Below are 26508 nucleotides of genomic sequence, written 5' to 3'. Positions count from 1 at the left end.
AAAACGGATATGGGTGACATCATTGCAGTTCTCCACATCCACCCTCCTTCCTTCATGTTGGTGAATACGGCCAGAGGTACCTGCAGAGCTGTCAGTGATCTCTGGACACAAACCACTTACAGGTTCAAGCAGAAGGTGTAGACTTCCACCCCTTCCAAACTGCTACAAAATACCCTAACTGATCCAGAGGAGCCATTTTTCATATAAGCAGACCTAAAAATGGGGCAGAGACTACCTTCTTGATTTTGAATTAAAGAAATACAGAAGCAGCCAGTTGCCAACTGATTCTAGATCCTACTGCAAACTCCTGTCCCTGGGTCATTTGTTCCTGTCTATTCTCATAGGAGTGACAACGCATAATCCTCATTGCTGCCTTGGAACAAAATCTCATGGAAAGGACAAAGCTAAAGCACTTCTGACTGAGCAAGTAAGACTTAAAAGAAACTTCTGGCACTTGATAGCCAGATTACTTTACATTTGTAAGCATCTATGACACCCAAACTCCCCTACACTCATGTACTATGCAAGAATACATACTAGTTGCTGACCAGGTTGTAAAAACGGCCCTTGCACTTATAAAATAGGAACGTAGCATTTCAAACAAACCTAGAGGCTCTATTGGGCTTGGCTTCTTCACCTGCAGTCCTGTTGGAGAACATTTCACCTTGTCCTTGAACTTGTAACATGTTTTTCCTCGCCTTTCATGGGTACTGATGGGTATTTCACTGAGGCAGAACGGGTTGTGTTTATTCCTCTAAAAGCAAAGTTTTTCATGGTTTCATCCCCCTGGAGCTCCAGCAACAGCTCCAGCAATGGTTGTAATGAAAAACCAAATTGGACCTTGGCCTGCACAGGGCCTGTTGTCAGTAAAGAGCACTTGGGAGAGCATGTTGCAGTGGCTGAGCTCTGAAACCCTGGAGCTCCCCAGCAAAACAGGTGCATGGGGAAAGGTCATGAAACACTTCCATACAAAGAGCTAAGGCTACAGACACATAACAGTGAACAGTTTCTAGACAGGTGGGTTAGAAGAAATTGAAAAGGGATCCAACTCAAAGAATTTCCTCTCCCCTTTACGATATTGTTTGTAACAGGTCAGTGCCCTGGTCTTCAGAAAAGGTGCCAAGAAGGTTCCAATAGCACTCCCACACCTCAGGGACAGAGCCTGCTTTCCTTGGAAAATCCAAGATCAAACGACCTGATAAACACAGACTTCTGTACTAACAAGCCGATAGGCAGGACAAAAAGAACCTGGGAGAAAGAGGAAAGGCATTTCAATGCTTGGAATCAACATCCAGGCTGGCCCCCATGGACATTTTGCTGGCCGATTTGCATGCACAAGCAGTGCTATACACACAAATTCAGTGCCATGCACACACACACACACGCATACCACACATTTATATATAAACACTGACCACTGAAGGAGGCAGGAGCCAGGCACCCGCTGTCAGTTCCCTCTGCCTCTCTCAAGGACTTCCAGCAACACACTTTGTTGCACTGAGTTTCTGGGCCCTCACAAACTGTTTCCTGCATCCTTGACAAAGTGCTGCTGGTATTCTTAATCCAGGCAAGGCACCACTCCTACCCTCAAAGAGCTTGCCTAAGACCAGTAATTAGAGATATTGCATAACATAGGTAATTATTACCTTAATTAATTTACTTTAAATAATTCTTAGATATTATCAGCTAGCCAAAACCTCTTAATAACTTTTACATTAGAAAAAGAGTTACACAAAGTGTTATTGCGTATTTTATGTGTAGACACGTAGGTATCATCTGCAGCCAGAAAATTTGGGTACTACTGGCAGGCTGAGCTGACATCAAAACCTGACCTTCGCTGCTGTGCACAGAGCAGCGGCAGCAAAGAGCCCAGTTTGTGATTTGAAATGAAATCTCTCAGCATAGAGTTGCATGGCATTTGTGACCAAGCCACGTCCTCAAGTATTCTTGACCATGACGTGCTTGGGAGCAGTACAGCTCGCATTAGAGCAGGTCCAGGGCTGTAGAAAGACTCCATGCCTGTCTCTGAACGGAAACATTGTATTCAATTAAACAGTCTTATCCCAACCAAGTTGGTTGAGGGGAAACCACTTTTAGGGGAACTCTGCAACATGGTAAGTTTTGGAGGGCTTGGGGGCAGGGAAGTAATGAGGGAAGACTGCAGGAACTGTCAAAGTGAGCTCCTACTATCATTCTGTCTCTGAAAAATCAATTTTAAAAGAGGATAAAGTATTTGCCATGTATAAGAAAAGCAGTCCTCTTCCTTCCTGCTCCAAGGAACCATCTGCATCCCATTTAACGCTCCTGCCTGCCACGTTATTTCACTGCGTGCCTTTCTGCCTCCATGCATTGCTGCACAGTAGCCTATGCCTTCACTTACTGCATTTGTATTTGGTACCTACATCCTCCAACCTCCTTTGCAGGACTAAGAAGTGGTAGACTGTCAGGGATGGGGTGGTCCATAATGTAAAGGCAGGTCTTGGGCTGCCATAAATGCAGGCTGGCTATTAAGGGCCACTGGCTCAATGTTTGCAGGTGCTTACAGGTTGAAGCTGTGTCCAAGCATTGTCCATGCACATCATGCACACATTTAAACATACTCCACAAGCCCCTTAGTGCTCCGACACCAGCAGCTGGGCACCTGTGCTGTGACAAATGACTGCAAGGGAAACTTTCAGAAAGCTAAACTCCCTGTAAGATATCTTGAGATAAGTCCCCTCTTGATACCCAGGTACCATAAGCAGAAAAGAAAGAACTAATCAACAAGGTCAGAAGCATTTCATGTAGGGTATCCTCTACCAATACAACAGAGACCAGTCCTTACTAGACCAATACTGTTTGACAGTAGCCATTGATCACTGCAGTACATCTGCTTGATAAATGACATCTGTCTTCAGCAGTAACTGACAGGCGCTCTGGCACGCCCTCCAGACAAATGCTAGGTCTCAAGAGGCTGTGACAGTTAAACCAAGAAAGCCAAAAAGTCTAAAAGAAAAGCCCTTGTGCTGTCACCCAGCTGCTGAATGGTATGGAAGAAGAGGGCTGCTGTTAGTTGGGGTTGTTATATTAAATATTATTGCATGGGTTGTGTATTTTGTTCAACGGTGAGCCTGGAGTTGAGACCATCTAAAAGAAACAAATATTCTCAGGGCAGCTGCCTTGTGTTTGTATCCCTGTTTCCATACAAGGGCATCAAAAGCATAACTCGCAGGGAGGGAAACCAAGGCACCAGGAGGCAGCGCAGCTTGCACAGGGCCACACAGCCAGTCAAGAGTCCAGACAAGAATTCCTAGACTGCATTCCCCCAGGATATAAATGTGCACACACACACAAAAGCAACTCATTTAAAAGGTCTGTGTCTCCCAGGCCCTAATGCGAAACAAGCAAAGCAGAAGAGAACTGTGACCACTCTGCGGTGCCAGATAAAGCCAAAAGGTGCACATTGCACAGCCATGAGGGTAAAAGAAGAGGAAGCAGCTGGGAAATTTTGGCAACAGAAACTTGTTTTGCAAAACAAATGAAACCCAAGGAAAGCCACAAACTTGTGGCGTTGTGTGGGAGCAGGTGGTCCCGGATCTCACAGGCCTTTTCTCCCCTGCTATGAGGAAGCCCATGCTTCCACGTTTGTGGAACTCTTGCTTTTTGACCGCGACTACCGTACAGCGATTACTGGGAGTTCCTCAAGTTTTCCAGGACAGAGATGCCCAGGGGTGAGGGTTGAATTCCTTTTTTCTGAGCATCTGCTGCCATCCGGTGGCAGGAGTGGCAATGGCCTCCAGGGCCTCCCGGGGCACCCGTGGCAGAGGGACAGCCAGGGCTCTGGCGACAACCTGCAGCCTGGCCCGAGTCACTCGAGAGCCCAGGCAGTGTCCGGAGGAGGCAGCTCCTGGAAAGAGAGAGGGACCTATCTCACGCTTATCTGCACAGGGAAAGACCTGGGTTACTCACAGGCAGAAATCAACTGTTGCAGGAAACTATTAAATCACATCGAGGGCTGAAGTCGGGACAATTGTTTATCTCAAGCCTACTCCCATCCCTTGATCTTCCTTCAGATGTTCGTTGTCTCCTCTCACGCCCCTGTCCTTCGTATTCCACCGCCCCCCCCCCCCCCCCCCGGGGCGTTTCCCTGCCCCAGGGCCAGCACTCCAGTAGCCAGGAGGCATTGTAAAGGCAACTTTGCCAAGTCCCTACAGTCCAGCTGGGCATCGGATTGCCTGCCAGGGACATCAGCCAACTGTTCATGTTTTCTTATTTGCAGTCTTGTAAATAAAAATCAGTCAGACAAGAGCCCTGGGGGCTCAGCCAGAAACAGTCCAGTCCCCCATCATCTGCGAGTGTCTGCTCTACATGACTCAAACTCAGTCTGGCACACACAAAAATACACAGGGCATCGCAGTTTGCAGGAACACTGCACGGCAGTATGTTAGACTATTGATAAAAGAAGAAGCAGTCGCATACCTAGACACTCTGAGGACTGAGCTGAGATGCCTGAAAGTTTGTATTCCTCAGCCAATAAGAAAAAGCTGGCCATCTTCTTAAGGGATAAATGTTATCCACTGCAAAGTCTTATAACAAGTAATAATGTAAGAAGCGAAAGCCCAGATCTTCACTTTCCAAATGCTGCAGCAAAGGCTCAGCTTATCACCTGTAGCGTCCCAGTACCAACTCAGAGCAAACACATGACTATGCAATGTGGCATACACTGTGCAAACAAGCTCTTCATCTTAGAGAGTGCACATTTAAGTAGAATATAGGCCAGGTTGAATGGGACTTTGAGCAACCTGGTTTAGTGTAAGGTGTCCCTGCCCCCTGCCACTGTCAAGGGGGGCTGGAACTAGACGATCTTTAAGGTCCCTTCCAACCCAAACCATTCCATGGTTCTATGAATATTGTAAGCAGGTTCTATGAATATTGTAAGCATTGCTCTCAACTATTCCAAATAAATCCAGCTGAACTCAACAGCCTTTCTCCTACTTACGGTGATGTAACCAGTTGCTCACAATGAACCACTTCAGAATAGATGCTTATACTCCAACCTGCAATTGGTCAGGAGGACTGGAGAAGAGCAATGGAGACTGAAGCATTGTCTTATGGCCTCCTCCAAAGCACCAGCTCCAGAGCATTAGGGGCCAGACACACACCATGTAACTACAGGACCTGATCAGCAGAACAGAAGGTGTAAGTAACCCCAGAAACCTTGGTTCAAATCACATCTGCAATCGTGTGACTGCAATTATTAATTCTGTAGCTATTAGATCTCAAAATCTTTTACTAAGTTCTCTTCCATCTATATTGCACAAATAGCAGAAGTCCATCTGTTCAAAGCTCTTTTGAAAGAACAAAGCTAGAGTTTAGAGTAAGTCAGTATCTTCACCTCTGTTTTACACACAGGGAAACCAAGGCACAGAACACCAGCACTGGCATCTGTCGCAGAACCAAACAGCACCTGGAAAGATTGGAAAAAACATCAGCCCAGGCCCTGTGGGATAGAGGTATCTTTCAATGGGCCATTAAGTACTTTGTCATGAATGCCAAAATGCTGTTTAGGAGAAATAAGTCTGGAGTTGTGGGGAGGATTACAGCAACTGAGATCCATTGACATAGTAAGTTAAAATACCATCAAGACCTGCCTATGCCTCTTAGCCTCTTGCTGTCAGAACACTACAGTGAGGTTACCTGAAACAAGTCCCAGTCAAAAGAAAAATACCATGCCTGTAAGGCACCACTCATAGGTGGTGCTGCCAGGGGACACACATAGAGAATTCACACTTCAATGTGGAATATGAAATATATAAAGAAAGAGTTATGTTTTGCACTTTGCTGTGGCACCTCTTTACCTGCTTTCCCTTTTAACCAGACGGGAGGTGGTACAGTAAGAGAATTTCAAGCTGACTTTGCCCAAGATGGTAATCTACAAGCAGATGTTACTTCACTGAAGTGACTCAGAAAATCTTTCCCGCTTTCTTTGTCAGGTACTCTGTAATGAACTCCTTTACTCAACCCCCAACCAAAGTCAGAAGAGACTGTCCCAGTGTACAGGGAGGAGAAGCACCAGGGGAGTTCTGTCCCACCTCTACCCAGCACACCTTGTCTTGTGTCCCACTATTAAGGCATCTTAGTTCTTTCCACCCTTTGTACTCAAGAGCCCAAGTTGTATCCCTCCAACTGCAACAAGCTTTACACAATTTATTTTTCCCTCTCCTTTATGCCCCCTGTTTCTCATTCCATCTGACACAACTGCTTAAAAAACAAATGTGGTCCTATCACCCCAGAACAATACATTTCAAATAAGCATATAAAAGACCTTTTATTGACATGAATAAATTGATTTGGACCATTACTTTGTAGCTGCTTCCCACTGAAAAAGCCTCTTAAAGGCAGCCTGAGGCAGGGAAGCTACATTTACATTTAGATGAAGACATTTCTGTCACAGCACCTCCCAACAGCTTCTGGCCCTAGGTATGGTTTCCAACAGAAATTAGTAAAGTCAAGGAGCTTTGCTTTAAACAACACAGAAGGAAAAGGGAAAAAAAGATTTCTACAGTCCCACTGCAAGCATATTGTAGTCTGGAATCATGTAAGCTGTAGCAAAGCAATGTCAACAAGTGAAAAGAGAGTAGATCCATTACATCAAGGAGAAACAGCAAAGAGTTTATGTCTGGAAACCGATTTTTTTCCAGTACAAACTCTGTTAAAATGACCTGCTTTGTGTGTACTAAACAGTTACAGAGGTTTCTGTCACCAGGCTATGAACAGTTCCCCTTACACACTAACAATGGACTAGATTCAACGCTGCTGTGAAAAACAAGTACCACCAGAAATTTACACCATGTAGGCTTTACCTCCAGCTTTTACTCAGTTCATTACACTCAGTCTTCAAGACATCTGATAAATGAAATGCACGATATATTGCTTCAGTACTGACAGAGTGGAAGTGCTTTGCAAAGGTACCTATTTAGTGTTTTTTTCCCCAGTGAGCACAGATCTAACCAGGATTTTCACTACCCTTGGCATCTATGTCCCAAACCACCACAGAAATGTCAGTAAACAATCACTGATCTGCATTTTTTACTGTTGTCATTGAAAGGCTTGTCTGTGCTAGAAATTTGTCCTGTTTCAGCACTTCACAATAGTTACAATAGCAAAAGCAACAGATGCAAGTACCACCAATAAAATTATGTTTTACTGTCTTATCTGTTGTAAAGGAATAAATATCTTGCAATCAGCCAGCTGGGTAAGAAAACTAAGTATTTCCAGCTCCCTAATCAATACCACCTACAGTAAAACTCAGCACAGACCAGGCTTTAATACAGGATGAAGGACAGAGATTACAAACCCTCTACGTCCAGCACATTCTCCTGTTAAGCCGAAAAACCAGATGAAGTGGGGCAAGAAACAAAAAAATCCCTACTAATAGTTACAAACTAAAGAAAAGATGTGCCACAGATTCCAAGACAGGATATAGTTGGGGGATTATTTAAGCGTTGTCATCTGATTTAGTAAATTACAGCTCATTGCCATCCTAGGGACTGAAGTCTCTCTCTGCTCAGATTCTGAGTCTAAGGTTCACTCAGAACAACCTGCAACCTATAGAAATGCTGAAAAAGCTTCCCCATATGCTGAGGCAGCTGTAAAAAACTTCCTGCCTGCTCTCCTGACAGGCTGCCTTCACCTGGAGGGTCCCTGTATGTCAGCACAGAACGGGCACATGATGGAACATTTAACATTAGTTAAATGCTGTTTTATTTCATCATGAGACACTTCACAGTGGCTCTATGTCAACCCTAGCACTTTACAAATCAGCTTTGCATCACAAGACAGTTGTACACATTTCAAACTGTGGCAGCAGTTGCAAGCACACATCTGCTCGTTCTAAAAATATCAGTATCATACTTGTTTTTCTTTTCTTAAAAATGCACTGGCACAAGGGCACTGTGTATTATAGGGATTTGCATATGTATTGAAGATAAACCCATATAAATTCCCAAAATGTGTAGCTCCAGAAACTGCTGAAACACCTGACACTCTCCAGCCTTCCTTCTGATATGCTCCTCAAGCTCATTATCCTTCCTGAAATGACAGCTAGAAGAGGAGTATTTCCTATCTCCCAGTACCTATCTTTAGTGGCCATGTACCTATACTGTGCAAGTAAGTCCAGACTGTGATCCTCCTTTACTTTCATGTTTCCCCCTCTCAAACAATAGCTAGAGGAATATCTGCAACATAGAGACCTAGCTGACACTTTGGGCCACCGCAGGGATTCAGGCCTCTGACGTACCTGCCTCCCTGGGGGCTATATCCAGGCTTTAGGCCTCTGACATACCTGACTCCCTTTGGGCCACCGCTGGCCTCAGGCTGCCGACGTACCCACTGTCGCAAGCCGGTCTGAGACCAGAGCATGGTTCTGTTTGCATTCACAGATTTATCGTTGGGCATTAAAGTTCCTTGGCTCCGTTTTGAGTCTCAATTCTGTCCCCGAGAATACAAAGGGAGAGAGAGAGAGGGAGAGAAAGGAAGGAAAGAAAGAAGGAAAGGAAAGAGTTCACAGCAATAGCTACCACCCGGGAGCTGTGGCGTCCCGACAGTCTGATATGTTTCCAAGTCTGGTGAGGGAACATTCCGTCCCATGTTAGTTGGTTCCATTTTTATAGTTGTTACAAGCTGTTCTGCTTAACCACACCTTCCACCCGACAACAGTGTATGTGCCCAACATTCCTCAGGGGCCTCCAGGCACCTTGACCCCCCTGACCCCAAGTCTGGGCACATGCACAAGGGTTTGATTAAGTTTTGCAGGATCAGCCTCCCGTGTTGTTCCATGGTGTCTGTCGGTCTCCTAGATAAATCTCTGCAGTGCCAGTGGTGTTAACACCACTACCACAGAAGAGATTGAAAGGCAGGAAGCCTGCCTTAACAACATATAGATAGATCATTAACTGTGGTGATGGCATGAGTTTCCTGCCATAGCGATATTGAGACAACACATCTGCTGTGGCGATGGTGGGACTCACCGCCGCAGTCTCTTACACACACACAGACACAGAGACATACACACAGACACACCCCCCACCGACACAGAGATGCACACGCACACACATACAGGTGCGCACAGGCACAGAGAGCTACATACACACATACAGACACACACAGAGAGAAACACACAGACACACAGAGAGGCGCACACACACCCCGGCACACACAGAGACAGAAACACAGACATACACACACAGATACACAAAAACACACAGAAAGAAACAGAAAGAACACATTCACACACAAAGAAAGACATAGAAAGACACACAGACACACACAGAAAGACACACACTGACACATACACACACAGACACAGAGACACTGACACATACAGGCAGACACAGAGACATGGAAACTGACAGAGACACACACACACAATGAAAGACACAGAAAGACACACACAGACACACAGTAAATTCTCTATTGCAAACCTCTGCACAGCTCCACCAGAGAAGGTGCCAGGAACTAGTTTTCTTGACTGTTCTCCATTTGCTCTGGTAGCCATGTGAAGGACACTACAAAACTTCTGCTACCTGCTTTCTGGGCTTAGAAAAAAAGTGCTTACTTTTGCACTGTACAGAGCCAAAATGCTCTGTTGCACCCCCATGCACAGCTCCACCACAGAGGAATTCTCCTGGTGCTTCTCACCCTGCCCTGGTAGCATGTGAAGGACACTACAAAAGTTTTGCTACCTGCTTTCTGTGCTGAGAAACAAAATGCTTACATTTGCACTGTACTGATCCAAAATGTTACATTGCACCAACATGTACAGCTCCACCAGAGAAGGTGCCAGGAACTAGTTTTCTTGACGGTTCTCTATTGTCTGGTAGCTATGTGAAGGACAGTACAAAAGTTCTGCTACCTGCTTTCTGTGGTGAGAAAAAAATTTGCTTAATTTTGCACTGTACGGATCCAAAATGATCCATGGCACCCCCATGCACAGTTCCAGCAGAGAAGGTGTGAGAAACTAAATCCTAAACCCCAACCCCCCTACAACCCAACCCCCAACCCCAACTGTAAACCCCAACCCCCCACCCCAACCCCCTTAAATCCAAACCCACCTAAACCCCAGCTGCCAGCCCTAAACCCCACCCCCATCCCTGAACACCAACGCTCCTAACTCCCAACCTCTCTAAACACCAACCACAACCCTAAACACCAACCCCCACCCCCTTAAATCTCAACCCCCCCTAAACCCCAACCCCCTAAATCTCAGCCCCCAACCTGAACCCCCAACCCCCCTAAACCCCAAGCCCCTACCCTAAACCTCAACAGCCCTAAACCCCAACAATAAACACCACCCCCCCCCAAAACCAACCCCAAGACCCAACCCTAAACCCCACGCCTAATTCGTAATGCGCATGCGCCTCCGGAACCCCGCCCCGGGCGTCACGGCATTTCTGCGCATGCGCCGCCCTTCGTTTTACCGTTCACGAAGCCGGGCATCCGCAGTACCGTTACTGGCAAAACGAAGGGCGGCGCATGCGCAGAAGCGGCCCGGCGCCGAAGATCTGGGTTCGCGCCCCGCACAGGCAGAAGCGTGGCGTTGCAGAGTTGGGGGGAATTTAAACCGTGGAGGGGCGCAGCCGTTCCGCACCCCCGCGGTCTCCAGGTGGGGGGGGGACGGACGGACTTATCGCCAGGGCCCGCGGGCTGCGCTTGTCCCGGGGCTGCAGCGGCGCTGCAGTTCCGTACTCCCGCGCCAAGCGCGGTCTGGCAACGTGCTCGGGGGGCGGCAGCGGCGCCTCCTTACCGGGAGACAGCAGCGGCCGCCGCAGCACCACCCCGCAGGAGCGCGGGATCGCGGTGCCGTTAACGGCGGCCGGCAGCGCCGAGGGGGAAGGCGCCACCGCGCCAGGGCTGCAGCACCGACACTGGACCGCCAGGTGGCAGCAGCGCCCCACCAACCCTGTGCTGAGCACTGGCCGGCCGAGCGCGGGCCGCGATCTCAGCCCGGTTCACGCCGCCCGACCGCGGGAACAGCTGGCTGCGGGGTTCACTTCGCTCTGCCCTTCGCCCACTCGCAGCCCAGCCACTATTACCCGTTACCAAAAAGCACCCGCATGGCTCGAGCGGTTAAATCCTTTGCATCTGACAGCTGTAACAGTTGGGTGGCTCTTTCCATCCCGGCCCCCACCCCATTACCGAGGGAGAGCCAGCAGCATGGGGAACCCATGGCACGAGGCACACGGGGGTGTGTGGATGGTGGGGTCCTACAGATAAGCCCTAGCGATTGCTGTTGTTAAAGGAGAAATTTACACAGCCATCAGTACCACTGGGTTTGCTTCAGTGACAACTCAGAGCCGGGCCACCACCCCAGTGAGTGGCAGAGAACCAAGTGATACAGCACAGCTTATATACAATTATCAAATCATTAGTCAACATCTGAAGGTTTTAGGAGTTTCCTTTGGTCCTGTCAGTTCTGCAGATCCATCACCTGACTCTGTCCCAGGTGATTCATCTCCCCGGTTCCAGGCTCCTCCTCGGATCTTGATCTTCCTTCCGCCTGCTTTAACTCACACACTCCTTAGTCTTTGAAACAAGCAATTCCTATTCTCGTAGTCAAATTTTTCCAAAAACACCTGTGTTTCTGAGAGCACCTGTGTACACAAATTGATCATCTGTTGTTTCTCTGTTCTCCCACTGACTAACTGGACTGGGTTTTAAACCAGCCTTGGATTAGGGCTACACTAGGGACGTGGCCTGGTTCTGCCACTTAGCTGCTTCAGCACTTTACATTTCTTAATTCAAAATACATTTTCTTTAACAGACAATACAGAACAAAATGCTAAAACTCCAGGTTTTGCAACAAACAAAAAAACCCCAAACCCTAAACAGTGCCTCTGAACTGTTTCCCTTTCCATCCAATGGGTGGAAATTTCCTCAGTAAATGACAAGTGTACATGACCACCCAAGTGACCTGTGCTTACTGAGCAGGAAAGCAAACAATACCTTTTCAGCTGGCACATGTATCCAAATATATACCCAAAGAAACTCCGTTAGTGTAACTTGCAACGAGCTCTGGGATCTTACAACCTTACCTGTAGTGCCCCTCTAGGGAACCGCAGAGCTGTGGACTCTCAGACGTACGTACTGGAGCACAACTCTTGCCTGCCTGAAACGTTCAGGAGGCTCTCAGATATCCAGGCAGCAGCAGAAACCGTTCTGATTTTACAGTAAGACTGACCACAGGTGCAAGTTTTCTTTTGCATGCTCACACCTGGAAGCCAAGCCAAAACAGCTGCACACACAGCAGAACAACTGCTCAGCACACCTACACCAACAGAGCTCTCCTAAAGCACACCTGAGTCACTCATACCCCAAGTCAATATCTACAGCGGAACCTGGCTGCAAGCTTTGACACAATGTCATTTTGGGGTCAAACTGACACACACCAAAAAAATTAGTAAAACACGCTTCCTTCTGTGCCACATCAGGTATCGCGCTCCTTCAGTTGAGCTGTAACTGTTACATTATTTCCCAAATGCAGAGCCAAACAGAGAAAATACAACCACAGCATGCTCCTTAAAAAGCAAATATGCACAGGCAACCCGTTCATTGTGTGTGACCAAGGCCCTTCAAACTTTTGGGAAGCCTAGGTGGGACTAAACAGTGCTTGCAAACAAAGAACATGCCTGCTCTTTAAGACAGGCTGGTCAAGTTTACAACCAAAACTTTGTATCACCATTTTCTAACCCTGTCCAGCTTTGGGTAGCTAGAGCTGCACTCTGATCACTTGAAAGCGTCTGCTAGTAGCGGCCAGCACTAAGCTCAGAGCTGTACCTCCCTGACACCTACATGAAGGAAAACTCAAACTGTGCCCCCTTCTCCTTAAGGAGAATGGCAAAACTAGAATAGTAGCAAAAGCCTGCATGCCCAGGACTGTTTAATAAAAGAAAAAACCCTGCCTGGAGATTGTTATGAGCACAAGTAATACATGTCCTCTTCAGTTGTGATTTGAGTTAAGACAGACAACAAATATTGCAATACACCCATATCGATTAGTTGCAATAGCTCACCTCTCACCGTGTCTGTTACGGGGTGCAGGTTCTCCCACTTGTCTCAGCTACACTGGGCACCAGTTGTTGTAGCTGGAGCCCAACTCAGTCAGCATCACACGGGGCATCCACTGTTGCAGCACAAGCAAGCTATCAGGCTGCAACAAGGCTTTTACTGTCACTCAGATTCTACTGTCCACCAATTTGCAGCGAATGAAGAGACAGGACGTAGCTTGATGCAAGCAAGATGTCAATTTATTGTACACAATCACGAGTTTATAAATGTTTTCAGAAGCTGCGCACTTTAAACAGATTGGTTCTTTAAGCTAAGCATTACATACTAGGCAATCACTCATCGGTTAAATCTTAAGCGTGAACTACACCGATTGGTTATCTTCTAAGACACATCATTTAAACAATAGGTACTGATTAGTCTATCTTATGTTAGCAACAATCTCTATTCTGAGACTAGGGGTTTTTTTCCTACTTGACTTTCGTGAATAACAAAGTTCCACATCACCACTATCCGTTCCTTATCTTGCTGTATGTCCTGTCAGTCAGATTCTACTGTCCCTGCTGTTTCTCCTTCCTCCAGAGATCAGATCAGACCACACCACACCCCCTCCATCTAACCCACGCTCCTCAGGGCTATTTAACTACTTAGTGGAAACGAGCTACAGCTGCACATCATCCACGTCCATCAGTCCACCAACCCACTGCCTTGGCGGCAAGGCCACAGCTGCATATTATCAATGCTAATCAACCCTCTGCCTTCACTCCTCTGCACTACAAGAAATTTCAGGGAAAACAGTGACAGAAACCTGTGTTGGAACTAAGTGCCTGGTCAATGCCTCCAAGTAACAGCATCCATGACGTCCAGACAGACTGTGAGGGGACAGATGGATCCAAGAATTAAATTAGGGAATGAAGTAAGTAAAAGTCATGGAGAAACAGAGACCTCTGAGTTCTGGAGAGTATATTTTAAACGTACCCAATTTCTGGTTTTGCGGCTCAGAAAGAACAGAGCCCAGGTTTCGTCACAGCAGTTATAGGGCTGCAAAGGGAAGGAGAGAGCCAGCAACAGAACTCGTTCCTGGCATCTTCTGTGTGGGAGCAGTGGCCAGACATTTTCAGTTTCAGAGCAGGGCTCCGTGAGAGTGACAAAGTGAGGGGACTTTTGTGGCCGAGAAGGAAAATCATGACAACACCATACAGGAAGCAATTCCATTTTAATAGTCTCCAAAGTGTCACAGTTCAAAAGGAAGAAGAATAGGGTAAGAGCACGAATATGCAGCCAATATCGACAGAAGCAGTGTGGTAAGCTTCTCAATATTGCTTTTTGGTATTTCACAGGGAAAAACATTGAGCCTCATATTTCTCATCTGTAAGTTCTTGGGGGCTTTGGGGAGAAGGAAACTGACACTTACTAGGTTGTCTGAGAATCACAGTTTACAGTTACTCAATGTCTTCTGGTCCCGCAGGATGAGGCAGAGGTATAATTGATTTCTACTCTGTATCTCTGGAAAGAGCTTTCCTCATATCTACAGCAAAAAAAAAATAATGCTATTATAAAAGACAGTCATTGCACAAAGCCACATTAAGTGAATTCTCTATTACATTAAGATCATTTTTCAAGAAGATTTCCTAGAATATCTTGAGTGGCAAGTGACCTATAACGATCATCAAGTCCAACTCCATGCTCCTCACGGGACTACCTGAAACTAAACCATATGACCAAAAGCATCATCCAGATGCTCCCTGAGCTCTTGGACAGGTTTGGTGCCCTGACCGAACGCCCTTTCAGTGGATTTTTCCTAACATCCAACCTGAACTTCCCCTGACACAGCTTCATTCCGTTTCCTCCAATCAAGTTTCATAACTGATGTACTTCTTCACTAGGAAAAGCTATCTAAAGCAGTATACAGAATCCCATTCATCAACAACTATCTGAACTTGTTTCATGTTAAAAAAACCACACAAACAGGCCCAGGAACCCTCAACACAAGAACCTTTCTGTTCAACTTAAGGCACAACAACCACTTACCATAAGCGTCTTCATCTGGCTTTCCACTGCTAGCAGAGTAGCGCTCTGATACTGTCCGGTACACATGGTAGCCAAGCTGCTTATACGTATTTACTGCAACCCGATCTGATACTCTCACAAAGAGATCGACGAAAAATCCACCCTTTCTTTGGAAACATAAACCCCAAAAAACTGCCACAGTAAGGAATAGCAGGTGAATGTATTGCTAAATAACCCGTAACTTGTAATCCTACCAAGAGCAGGTCTGACGATGTCATACGCTAATCAAACACCTTTCACACTGCAGTGACAGATGCAGTCCTTTCCCAAGGGACAAATCTGGTATAAGCTCAGATTTTATTCTATTTTTGTCACATAACCATTCTTTTATACCAGCCCGTGGGTTCAGAATTAAGAACAGAAAGAACAGGGCAAGCTAAGCACTCACACAGGTCTCATATACACGTAAGAAATCTTTTTTTTTAAAAAAAAATATCTAAAAATCCACATTTTTGGTTGCATTGGCTTAGGGACTGCCTCCTTCAACGTGTGTGGCAGGGGCAGTGATGGAACGTGTCACAAAGTTTAGCTGCCTAGCACAAGGCAGCCCTTCTCGTCACAAGGCAAATGCTTCAAAATGTACAATTTTCCCATTTTACCAATTACAATGGGGTTGCCCTGCCACCATGAGTTCAGGACATTTCCCTGTGGGTTCATTTGATGCTCAATTCAATTTTCAGCAGGTACAAGCAGCCAAGCATGACAAAGGAAGTAAGCTAAGGTACTGTCTACCATACAGAACTGGTTCCAAGGATGCCTGCAGGAATTGCAAAAAGCCCATGATTACTGAACAAGCATGCTGGAGGCCCTACAGGAAAGTGTTGACATTCCATGAAACTCTCTTGCTGTCAAGACAAGGACCTTTTTTTATACAGTATCTCTATTGGAACTCAGGCTACATCCTACTCATTCTGGCAAGTTAGCTTTCATAGAAATCCTGAGATCTTACACTGCCACACGATGTTTTCAGTCTTGTTCTCCAATTACAGGGAATCCTCAGCGAATCAGAACACTACTTAAAGCAAAATTCTGGGTCTCTTTCATGCAAATCAAATACCTAAGCCATGTCAGTTGAAAGATTACTTTTAGAAGATTAAAGATAAGCATGGTACTCACTTTTCTGAAATTTCTCCCAGTAGTTCCATCAATTTAGCAGCCAAACCCAGCCATTGAAATTCTGGTGCAACAGAGAGAGCAGTAACATGTCCATGCCACTCTTCCCCAGCCACAGAGCCTTCCGCTTTACCCAGTACTGCGAACATACAGAGCATCAGAGCAGTAAGGAGCACCTTGGGAATAATGCACCACATGCAGCCACATGACTTTACAAAAACCCAAGCAGTCTACAAACAAACATTGCAATGATTGTGGTAAAGGCTTAAGCAGCGATTCTACGCTATTACTCAGTGATTCAGCAGCCACCAAGTTTCATTTTGATGCAGTATTACGGTTTTTTCTTGGTTGGCGTAAATAAGTAAATGGATCTCCACAAATTCATTGTTTGAGGCATGACTTCCAAATGCAAGTTTTAAGCAATTCTCGTGAGTTTTCAACTGAGTGGAATTCACGACTGAAGGAATGGAGGGCTAGAAGCCCAAAACTCACTCACCATCCCAGCAATTACTGAAGACTCTTTGTGACTATGGGGGAATAGAGCTTGGGAAGCTTTGCCAATGTGGCAAGAGAAAGCAAAGGCCCTGGCAACACTGGACGTTTAAGGAAAAATAAAAAACAAAAGCAGGGATGGGTGTGTGTTCTTCATAGTTCCTCTCCTTTCTACACAGAGCCGAGCTACTGTACCTCATTAATGAATATGCAGACTTCTGCAGGGCACACTTATAAACATCAGGCACTGCTAAATAAGCAACTGATGCGGTGGGTACAGAGAAACCTTCCATACAGCAAACGCTTTAAGCTTTACTGTTAAACACTTCATTTCCTGGGTCCCCACAAAGACTCTCATTCTGTGCCCACCTTACCAAACCCCCCAAAAGAAGGGAAAAAAACCAACTGGAAGGAACAAATACACACACACACACGCGTAAAAACATGGCGAATCTCTAATTAAAAAAAATTAGGAAAGGATGCAATCATCCAAGTAATGATGAGTTAACTGATGTGCTGCATCGGACAGTCTTGTCGAACTCATGCTGGTGAAACTGAGCTCACACCAGCCGGTTTACTGAAATACTTGTCTTAGCGTACATATACTTGAATCAAAATGACATTCGGCTATAAGGTGAGTGCAAGAAAATGTATTTTGCACACTACAGCAAGAGACCTGCAAAGGGCCACAGTATAATATGCTTCAAGTCTGTGGTACAGTGGTACAAGAAGTCTGTGGTACAAGAAATTCAGCCTCATGGGCTGTTGGCTCAAACACGCTGGTGGAACAGTCTGTATAACTGGCCATACGCACGGTTTACACAGGGTTTTGTATGCAATGTGCATGTTTAACTAGGTATTTATGGTTTAAGACTTGTTTTAGCTCCTAAGGCAGGCAGCCAACAAAGATGTTTTCAAGAGTTAACAAGGAACAGAAATTAAAGGAGTTGCTGGTTTTAAGAAGCTGACTCATCATTGTTTTGAAAAATGGCACCATATGGATCACTGTTAATGCGCTTGTAGACAAGGCGAAAGACCTGGGGTGGTAGGCGGCTGTGCAACTCTGTCTTAATCTTCTGAGGGTAGGTATCTTCTGTCAGTTGCTGCCGGGTGTCATCAACAAAAAGAAACAGGCTATATTCTTCTGGATTGTCCACTTTAAACTCTTCAGCACAAAGCTGACATACATCTGCGGTAGTGATACAGGGTCTTACTAGTAAGGTCTTTCCTGTACATCCACTGTTAAGTTCCTGGAATGCAACACGAAGGTAGTTCTGTAGAATGAGAAAACAGACATCAGAAACAAAACCTCCAAACCTCATCCTCTGAAAACAGAAAGCTCAGCAACAAACAGCAAGCCTCTCTATATTCTGGTTGTGAAACACACACCAGTGATTCCTGTACATTACAGCCACCTTGTGAATTGCTGTTGGTGGTAAGACTGTGGCAGGCATAACAGAAATTCATAAGCTGACACCCTCCTTTCCTTGGCTCACATTCTAACGCTGCAACTACGAATGAACAGATAACAGTCTTAAAGCCCCATTGAAAATACCAGTGGTTTTAACGGGACTTGGTGTTTGGCCTTACTAGGAAACTAAATGCTGTGAAGCAAAATAAACATCAGAGGCAGCATGCTCAAGAGATGATGCTGCAACTGCTGGGTCAATACTATAGAAGAGAAGCTTCACGCAATATGTTAGTCAGAAAGAAAAAGAAAAAAACCCAACCCTCTGGCAGCAGCACACAAAGGTGTTGATCCACAGGTTGCTGCACGATAAACCGTTCATACTCTCTATGCTGCAGCATGCAAAAGGCAATCCATTTTCATGCAGGACATTTTCATCACGTTAACCGATGGCAATTTGGTGTCTGAGCCTGATGTAACCAAATTTCATGTAACAGGCTTAGACGGAGGCAGAAACAAAATTTACTCTGCAACACTGAAGTAAATCCGTATGATCATGAAGCAAAAGCTGGATCTTTTTTCTCTGTTGAAATTCACACATGGGCACAACTGATAACATAGATGAATTCTAAACAAGCCCTACAAGGAAACGCAGTTCTACCTTTCAAAAATTATTTAAAAAGTAAAACAGAAAGCAACTGGAAAAAAAACCACCCAACCACAAAACACTTGGACACATGAGCAAAGCAGCCTGCCGTCACGTGTTTTTTTGCAAAGAAATTAACTGCAATTACAAACTAAAAGCAGCAAAATGAAAGGAGATGGAAAAAATGACAGTAGGAAAGACCTGTTTATTTACTGAGCTGGTACTTATGTTTGTATGCTGAATAAATTAAGCATGCTAAATCACAATAGTAAAAATTTACGTTTCCTAAGAACAAGCTGTTAAAAGCTAAGACTGAGAAGAATGCTCATATGACTTCAGTTCCAAAGAGCACTCTGGGTTTTTAATAAACTTTTCATAGCTTGCAGACTGAAACACTGGAACTTTGCAACAGCTTTTAAACCATTAGGACTGAGCAGAACCAATCCATTTTTGTTAGCCGGTGTGAAGAAATAAATAAAAAAATAAATAAAATCAAATCAGCTCTAAATAAGACAAAGCACACTACAGTTTCAATTTCTAACATAGTTAACACACAGAAGACCTGTTTTTCGATGCTTTTAGATGGACAGGATTGCTTCAAGAAGAGGCTGAGGTTTGTGCAAATGCCTGTAACTCATATACTAAGTATCAGAATTCTTTATGCAGTATCAGCAAGTTGTATTTCATCATCATCAAAATACCAGATTTTTTGCTTTTCCATCCTTTTGAGGGAGGGAGGATGAGGATGAAGGCCTTTCCAGGACCCAAAAGCTGGTGGTAAGGCTGTGAAACAGCACCACAGACGTGCGGTGACCACATCCTGGTTCAACGTGGGAAAGACGAGTTGAGCTGAAGCTGTGTTACACATTCATTGTAGGGAAGGTGCGTCATTTCAGGACTGCAGATGTGGAGAAAGAAGATGGAAAACTGGCATTCTGGGCAGGCAGCAAAGTGCTTGATTTCGTGCCAAGCATAGCCTGGAAGTGGAGCGATCTTACTGATTTGAGGCTCTCTTTGAAAGAGTCAACAAAAGGAGCAGCCCTGGACACACCTGGTGCCAGCTCTTCCCGTGCTCCCCTGCATCTTCCAGCATCCAGCACAGCGTCCAGCTGTACAGGTAGCTTGGCTGAAGTTCAGTTGCTGAGGAAGAGAAGGTGAAACTGAATACAAGATCCTGCTGAAAAAAATCTTCTGTCATTTAGTCATCCAGCAGAAATAGAAAGGTGATTAATTTTCCTATTAAGTGTAATATTTTGCTAGAAAGAACAAAGACTCAAGCTACTTGAATGTGACACCTAACTACAGGTAGGCAGAATATAAAATGGATCCCAGTAAGATGGACTAGCTTTGTGCACTGGCCATAGTTTGGAATTTCTGTTCATCAGCTCTTCTCTTCCTAAGAGAGGCAAATTGTGGGAGCCTGCTGCTTTTCCCAGCTCCTTCCTGTTCAGTCATGTGCTGTGGTTGTTTGCATGGACACTGATAAAGCAGAAGGAGCCGCAACTGAAAGGTTTAATTACCTCCTGATGACCCCATACCTTCATTTCTCAAGCTCTTAGCTACATCATAACTTACTGACTGTTGTCATTAGCCTCTCCAGCAACTTTGCACTGTGGTATGAACTGTAAACAACCGGACACAAAGGAGTAAATCCTTTCTTCTCGATTCCATCATCCTCCTTGCTTCAGTCTGCAAACTGATGCATCTGGACAGACAACAGCATACCTATCTATGTAACAATCTTCCTATATGAAAGGCATACAGATCTGGTTTTAAAAGATGAAGTAATCCCGACTGTTTTGTTATTCTTCACTTGGAGTTACTGCCCTACTCTGAAAGAGCAATAAGAAATGGGAGGGGGGAGAAAAAAACCCACAAAACAAACCCCAAACATGAAGACATCTACAGTATAGAACTCTACTCCTTGCTTAAACTTTAAAATTGTAGGCAAGCTTTTCTCCCAAGTCTCCTCTCTATTATTCATGGTAAGCCACCAATCGCTACTGGGGAGCTGTGCCGATTTATACCACTGGAAATCTGGGTTTGTTCTTTTTAACAGCAAAGCATACAAAGAAGCTGAATCTAAAATAAGATTTGGTCTGTCCTTGCTCTGCACGACTTAAATACAAAGGACTGTGGGAAAGCTCCATTATTTAGTGTTTCCTTTATACCATCATAACCACACTCTGTTATGAAGTGGAAAGACTTTGAAACAGAGGCAAATTTGCCAGACATCTTCTCAGCACTGCTTCACACCACTCGTGGCCCCACGGAAATCATTATGAATCATACTTCTCAAATGGAGATTTCCAACAAAACAACCATACCCTGGTGTTTTTTTTTTTCTTTTCAGCCCAAAGCTCTACCTGAAAATCATCAACTGAAGGTATTGTTCTGTTAGTTGTCCTCCTCTTGTGTTCAGGAGGCAACGTGTACAGCTCTCCAGACTTCACCTTTATTACATGAGTGGAGAACAAATTACAGCCACAACAGAGATGCTGATGTACAAAAGGAGCTGCAGGTCACAAAGGAAAAGGAGTCTCAACAGGAGGCAACAGCCCTCAGCAACCAGGAGAAACAAAAGACAGGCTGTCATTTATTTCTCTTGCTCTTTAAGTAAACTATTTGAGTGGGAGTGTTCGATTAAGAGGCAGGTCTATTTGTGGAGTCATTCAGAGATGCAGTCTATGCTCACAGTAGTGTTTTCTGTATTACCGACAGCATCCTCTCCGCTTTCAGCTCTGCAACAAGTTCAATACATGGAAGACACGCAAGACCCACCAGACAAACTGGACAATACATTTACATTTGAACCGCACAACCCCAAAGCACTGAACAATTTTTCCTGCACCATATAGTTTAGCTAGTTGCCACAGACAGGGCCAGCCAATAGATAACAACTTTTGCTACACTAAAAACAACACAACTTAACAGTCCAGTAAATACTTCTGCCTTTCAAGTGTGTTAATGATCTCTAGCTTCACATCTCAAGTATTTTCTGTCCTAAGATTCCTGAACAATGCACCCTGCACACAAAGCAGGGAACGGACTAGTACTGAACTGGAGGAAACCTGGCACAGTTCTGTCATGCATATCGGCATGTAAAAGGATACAGCAATTTCAGCAACCCAAGAGATAGCAGAAATGGGACATATACACATATACTTAAAACTCACAGCTGAGCTTGGTCACAAGAACCTTTGAAACTTCCTCATAAACTGATAAGTTCTGGGGCCTACCAAGGGCTTGCAGAATACCTCTTTGTTAAAACCACCACTGTGAAAACAAAGGAGGGAGATTTCCTTGCCTATCTAGCAGACTTCAGCCATCGTTCAAGAGTGCCTTAAGAAACATATTCCTAGGCCTCATAAAAATACTCTGTGAGAAGCAAGTATTGGGCATAAGCAAGGATCATTAAGGGGGACAACATTCTCCAAAGCACTTTCCCCAGAGGGGCAGAGAATTCCCCCGGAAGTTTTTACAAAGCACCTAACCCGGGTCCCATTCCGGGTCTCACCACTCAATTGAACGCTGCAGACCCATACATACTCTCAGGACTTTTTCAGGCACAGAAGGATAACCACATCTGGCACCTGCACAGCGTACGTTTGCTTGCTAAGACATGATGCCTCCTCCTTCTTGGCTGAAAACAACAAACTCCTTCCTAAGGTATTATGTATGTCAGTAGATTCCCAGGTCACTTGGGCCTGTAACTCTGCAAGCTAACCAGCCTTCTCTTATTTTAAGGTGGAAATAATTACGAGGTTCTCTTGTTACACTACCGACATCGTTGACTATAGGACTCCGTCAAAAAGGTTTCTACTCAAACGAGGTGAGGAAGAATCCCCCTTCCCCAGCCCACCACTCAGCTGTAATAAAAATAAGTTGATTATCTTCTCCATGCAGCAAAGATGGATCCAGCAATTCCATCATGTATTCAGTTTCAGTATACAGCTCCAGCATATCACCCTGGGCTAGCACATATGTCAACACGGGCAAGAAGTCATCAGCCCCATACAGCCTCCCTGGCTCGAAAAGAACGCAGGCAGCGATAGACAAATCACACCCTTTTACCAGTTTCGGTGTTTGAAAGGAAAGCGTTATTTTGCTGCCTTTACTGACCAGTACGTTTGTATTACTCTAGAGCCTCTCATTACAGATGTGCAGCAAAGAGAACATCATCTGACACTTGGTGGGCAGCATCCAGTTTCATCCTGTATTTCTAACGAGCACAAATTGGATGATGCAGACCTTGAGGCACGCAACGGAATTTAAAGACTGGGCTCACCTTGGCATCAGCTCAACTGGTGAACTCACAAAAGTCAGCCATGCCAGTCTGGCCTGACCTTCACCCGCACTTCTGTCAGTGGCTAAGAGACAATGGGCATTTTCTTTATACATGCAGGGACGACATCCCCTTTCTGGAAGGATCCAGCCACAAGTACCAGTTTCCGAGTCTGAAACCCAGCAGAGAAGCCTGCATATAAAAGCGTACTAGATTTTACATGAAAACTCTGCACATCTCCTCGACAGAGCATGGTTAGAAACACCAGTGAGCAAAGCCCCATGTAATTCCCAACTAGCTGGTGAAGCATCATTGGTAATGGCAGCACGCAAGTTAACACACAGAGGCTCTGCTGTACCTAGGTCTGTCTGTGTTCCTTTTACTTTTATTGAATTTAAACTTTCTCTTTAGAAAACGCTATGTGGCTAGATCTCTGGGTCTGGCCAAACTGTGCTCATTGCAGAAGTGGTGTGATGGTCACTTGAAACATCAAGATCGGGAGCCAATTTAAACTGTGGTGAAACTCCAGAGGACTGAAGGGCTGATATTGAAAGTCAGACCAGCTAAGGCATACCCTCCAGGTATTACACTATTATCTGGCTGAGACTGCAGGACAAAGCAGGCACCAGAAACAGGTGCTGGCTTGATGTCATGTTTTAAAACTTCATGCAACAAAAGCAAGACAACCCAAGGACCATTTGCTGCATCTTAGCCCAAGCCCCTCAGTACAACTGTTCACCAGCAGCCTCTCAGTATTTTTCTTTTGCATGTTGGAAATACCTTACTCAATGTGATAATACAGTATGGGGAAAAAAAAAAAAAGTTTACAGCACTTTGGCCAAAGATTCCTATACCCATTTTAAAATGCAGGATTTTGCACAGAAATAAGCCAGGTCTACGCTCCTGCCCAAATCTTGCCAAAGTGCCTGGGGGTCTTTTACAGCCACAAGCTTTCACCATTCACCTCAAATCTCAAAAGCAAGCAAGCATCCTGATCGGCGCAGGGCCCAGCTGCAGATTCAGTGCTCGAAAGCAAACTGCCAGCCACCTGCAGCAGCTTATGCTTAGGGAAAAAAAATCTCCCACTACCACCGGCATTGCTTCACCTTAGCTCGTGACCTACCACGGCAGTGTATGATAAGATGTCAGGCAACAGAGCTGCACCTATGAATTCATGCTGTCCAGCACAGCTTTTTAATTGTGCCACTGCCTAATCAAGCAGGTCTTAACTGGTCTGTGGTTTCATTTAACCATCTATCTTTCAAGGTCATTTTTGGACTCTTGCTACAGCGTAGAAATAGATGTTGTTTCTCTTGCAAAAACACAAAGAAAGTGTCCAAATGAGAACATTCAGAGGCACAGCAAGCCAAAAATACTGGATCAGGGGCTGCTTTCCTCCAGCCATTAACACAGAGCCCTCGCAGCTATCATACTGCATACACACTGCAGAATTACTATAGCTAAATACTGGGTGTATCCTTTATTACAATTTCCAGGAAAACACTGATTTAGAACCAGTGTCAAGTTCTAGGCTTACAGGACAGCCTTTCTGACAGCCAACTTCAAAAGCCTACTGTTAAGCAAAGCTGGTGATTGGTTTTTATTTTTTTTAAGGTGCTTCACACTGAATTTGTAAGATGTGCTGCCAGATGCACAGGTATTAGGAAGGAAGAAGAGAGGAAGAAGGCCTCTCAAAAGGGCAAGGATGCTACAAGAGCTCCAGGAGAAGGAGACACATCTGCAGAATCAGGTGGTCTGATTTCCTCCACCAAAACAGAACCCCAGGTTTAGAAAAACAGTGAACCTGAACCACAAGAAGCACCATACCTGAGTTATTCTCGATAACAGCATAAATCAATTTGCAAACTCTCAGCAGCAGCATGACTTTCTTTTCAGGTGAATACATTTTCTCCATGGTCACGAACTTGACTTTAATCTTTTCAACATCCACAAAGTCTGGTGTTGGAACAAACACGCCCAGTTCCTGAGGATTCCTCTGCCACACCACCTGAAGGTTTTCCTTTAGTTGTTTCCAAGATCCATCTGCAGTATGAAATTCTTTCAACATCGCTTCAATATGGCTCTTCAATAGCTTCAGAATGCACTTACGCATGGCCTTCTCCAGGACAACATCTGCAACGGGAAAACACAAGCTGAGATGACTTCCTCCTCTAGAGCAGAGCCAGTCGTAATATAACCATTCCCAAGAGACACTGTAGAGCAAGACCTACTTGCTAAGGCTTAGTTATTATAGAAGCCTGGGTCTCCAGACGTTTGTTAACAAGGAAACAAAAGGCAGAACAGAATCTGTATTCCATTTTCATTTATGACAACGCGGTAAATAAAAAAAAAAAACCACAAAGGCAGACTACAGACTGTCACAACAACAACAACAACAAAAAAACCTAACCCAAAAACAAAGCAGTAAGCAACCAAGCAGCGGCTCCAGTTAACTTTTTCTTCTGTTGGCCAGAAGTCTCCCAGTTGTATTTTACTTTGAGCGTAGACTCCCAAACTTGAAGCATAACACAGTCAAAACCATAACTTTTGTCTGCTTTGGCATGAAAGCCCATCCTTTTTTGCATGGTTTCCATCAGAAACTATAACTCACCCATGGTCTCACAAAACTTGGCTCAGCTTTAAGATCTTTATGATGCTGGACAGAGTAGACATTAAACAATAAATGAAACCCAAGCTGCGTTTATCCAGCTTCACATTTCATCATGCAAGCTTAGATACAGCTTTGTCATCAAGTTTGAAGTTCTTTGTTTGGCAATAGTGTGCACCTGGCACATGTTTTTCTTTTATTCTTGCTTTACTCAAGTTTTTCTTTAACAGTCATTCTCCATTTCCAAGGTATGGAACACATCAACAGAGAACGCTCTTTGGTAAATATTTTCTTTGAAAACCTTTGCTTTATAAGTCAGTTTCCTCAGCGTCCCTATGACAACATAGCTTACATTAATAATCAGCTTATATCCATTATTTGTACCACACTGAACCACCACAAGCACAATAGAAACTAAGGATCCTTCAGCCTGGCCACAGCACAATCACCCTGGCGATGGGGCAAGACCAGAGCCTAGACTAGGCAGATGTATTAGGGGAGCACAGGGACCAAAAGGAGAAAGAGGAGAGGCCATGTCACTACTATGTGATCATGGTTTTTTTAATAATCATTTATATATTATTTTATACATATATATGATCACACATTTGTACAGGCTAGCAGTGGACATCCCTGCTGCTAGTGGCAACTCAAAGTTTCGCTAAACCTCATGCCCTTTCCAGGTTCTTTGCCTGTTCTTAGGTGTTTCTCCTAGACCACAGTCTCTCTTTTTTTCTCCCCTCGGCCTGCCCTTTTTGAGGGTGTTTTTTTCTGGAAATTGCAGGCTATTCCTAATGCTTGGGGTTTACACACACACACTCCCCTCCAAATAAACATTACCTACT

At 44.9% G+C, this 26508-nt stretch overlaps 1 protein-coding gene across 1 annotated transcript; it reads right to left on the bottom strand.

The window, feature by feature from the left end:
• Positions 1-14238: 14238 nt before the first annotated feature.
• LOC119144545 (ras and Rab interactor 2-like) lies at positions 14239-25670 on the bottom strand. Its single transcript, XM_037380047.1, has 7 exons — positions 25667-25670; positions 24883-25188; positions 19822-19910; positions 17807-17990; positions 16228-16363; positions 15073-15218; positions 14239-14569 (listed from the first exon to the last, which is right to left on the bottom strand). The coding sequence occupies exons 1-7, from the start codon at positions 25668-25670 to the stop codon at positions 14535-14537; spliced, it is 900 nt and encodes a 299-aa protein (XP_037235944.1). The 3' UTR covers positions 14239-14534.
• Positions 25671-26508: the final 838 nt, after the last annotated feature.

Source organism: Falco rusticolus, chromosome 3 (genome assembly GCF_015220075.1).
Source record: "Falco rusticolus isolate bFalRus1 chromosome 3, bFalRus1.pri, whole genome shotgun sequence".
NCBI classification, from domain to species: Eukaryota; Metazoa; Chordata; class Aves; order Falconiformes; family Falconidae; genus Falco; species Falco rusticolus.
This window is presented reverse-complemented; position numbering and strand designations above follow the sequence as displayed.

Coding starts and splice junctions, on each gene's coding strand:
- LOC119144545 (XM_037380047.1), bottom strand. Junction 17,991..19,821: donor ACGGGAAGAGCTGGCACCAG/GTGTGTCCAGGG, acceptor CTCATTCTACAG/AACTACCTTCGTGTTGCATT. Junction 15,219..16,227: donor CTGGGAGAAATTTCAGAAAA/GTGAGTACCATG, acceptor ATGTTTCCAAAG/AAAGGGTGGATTTTTCGTCG.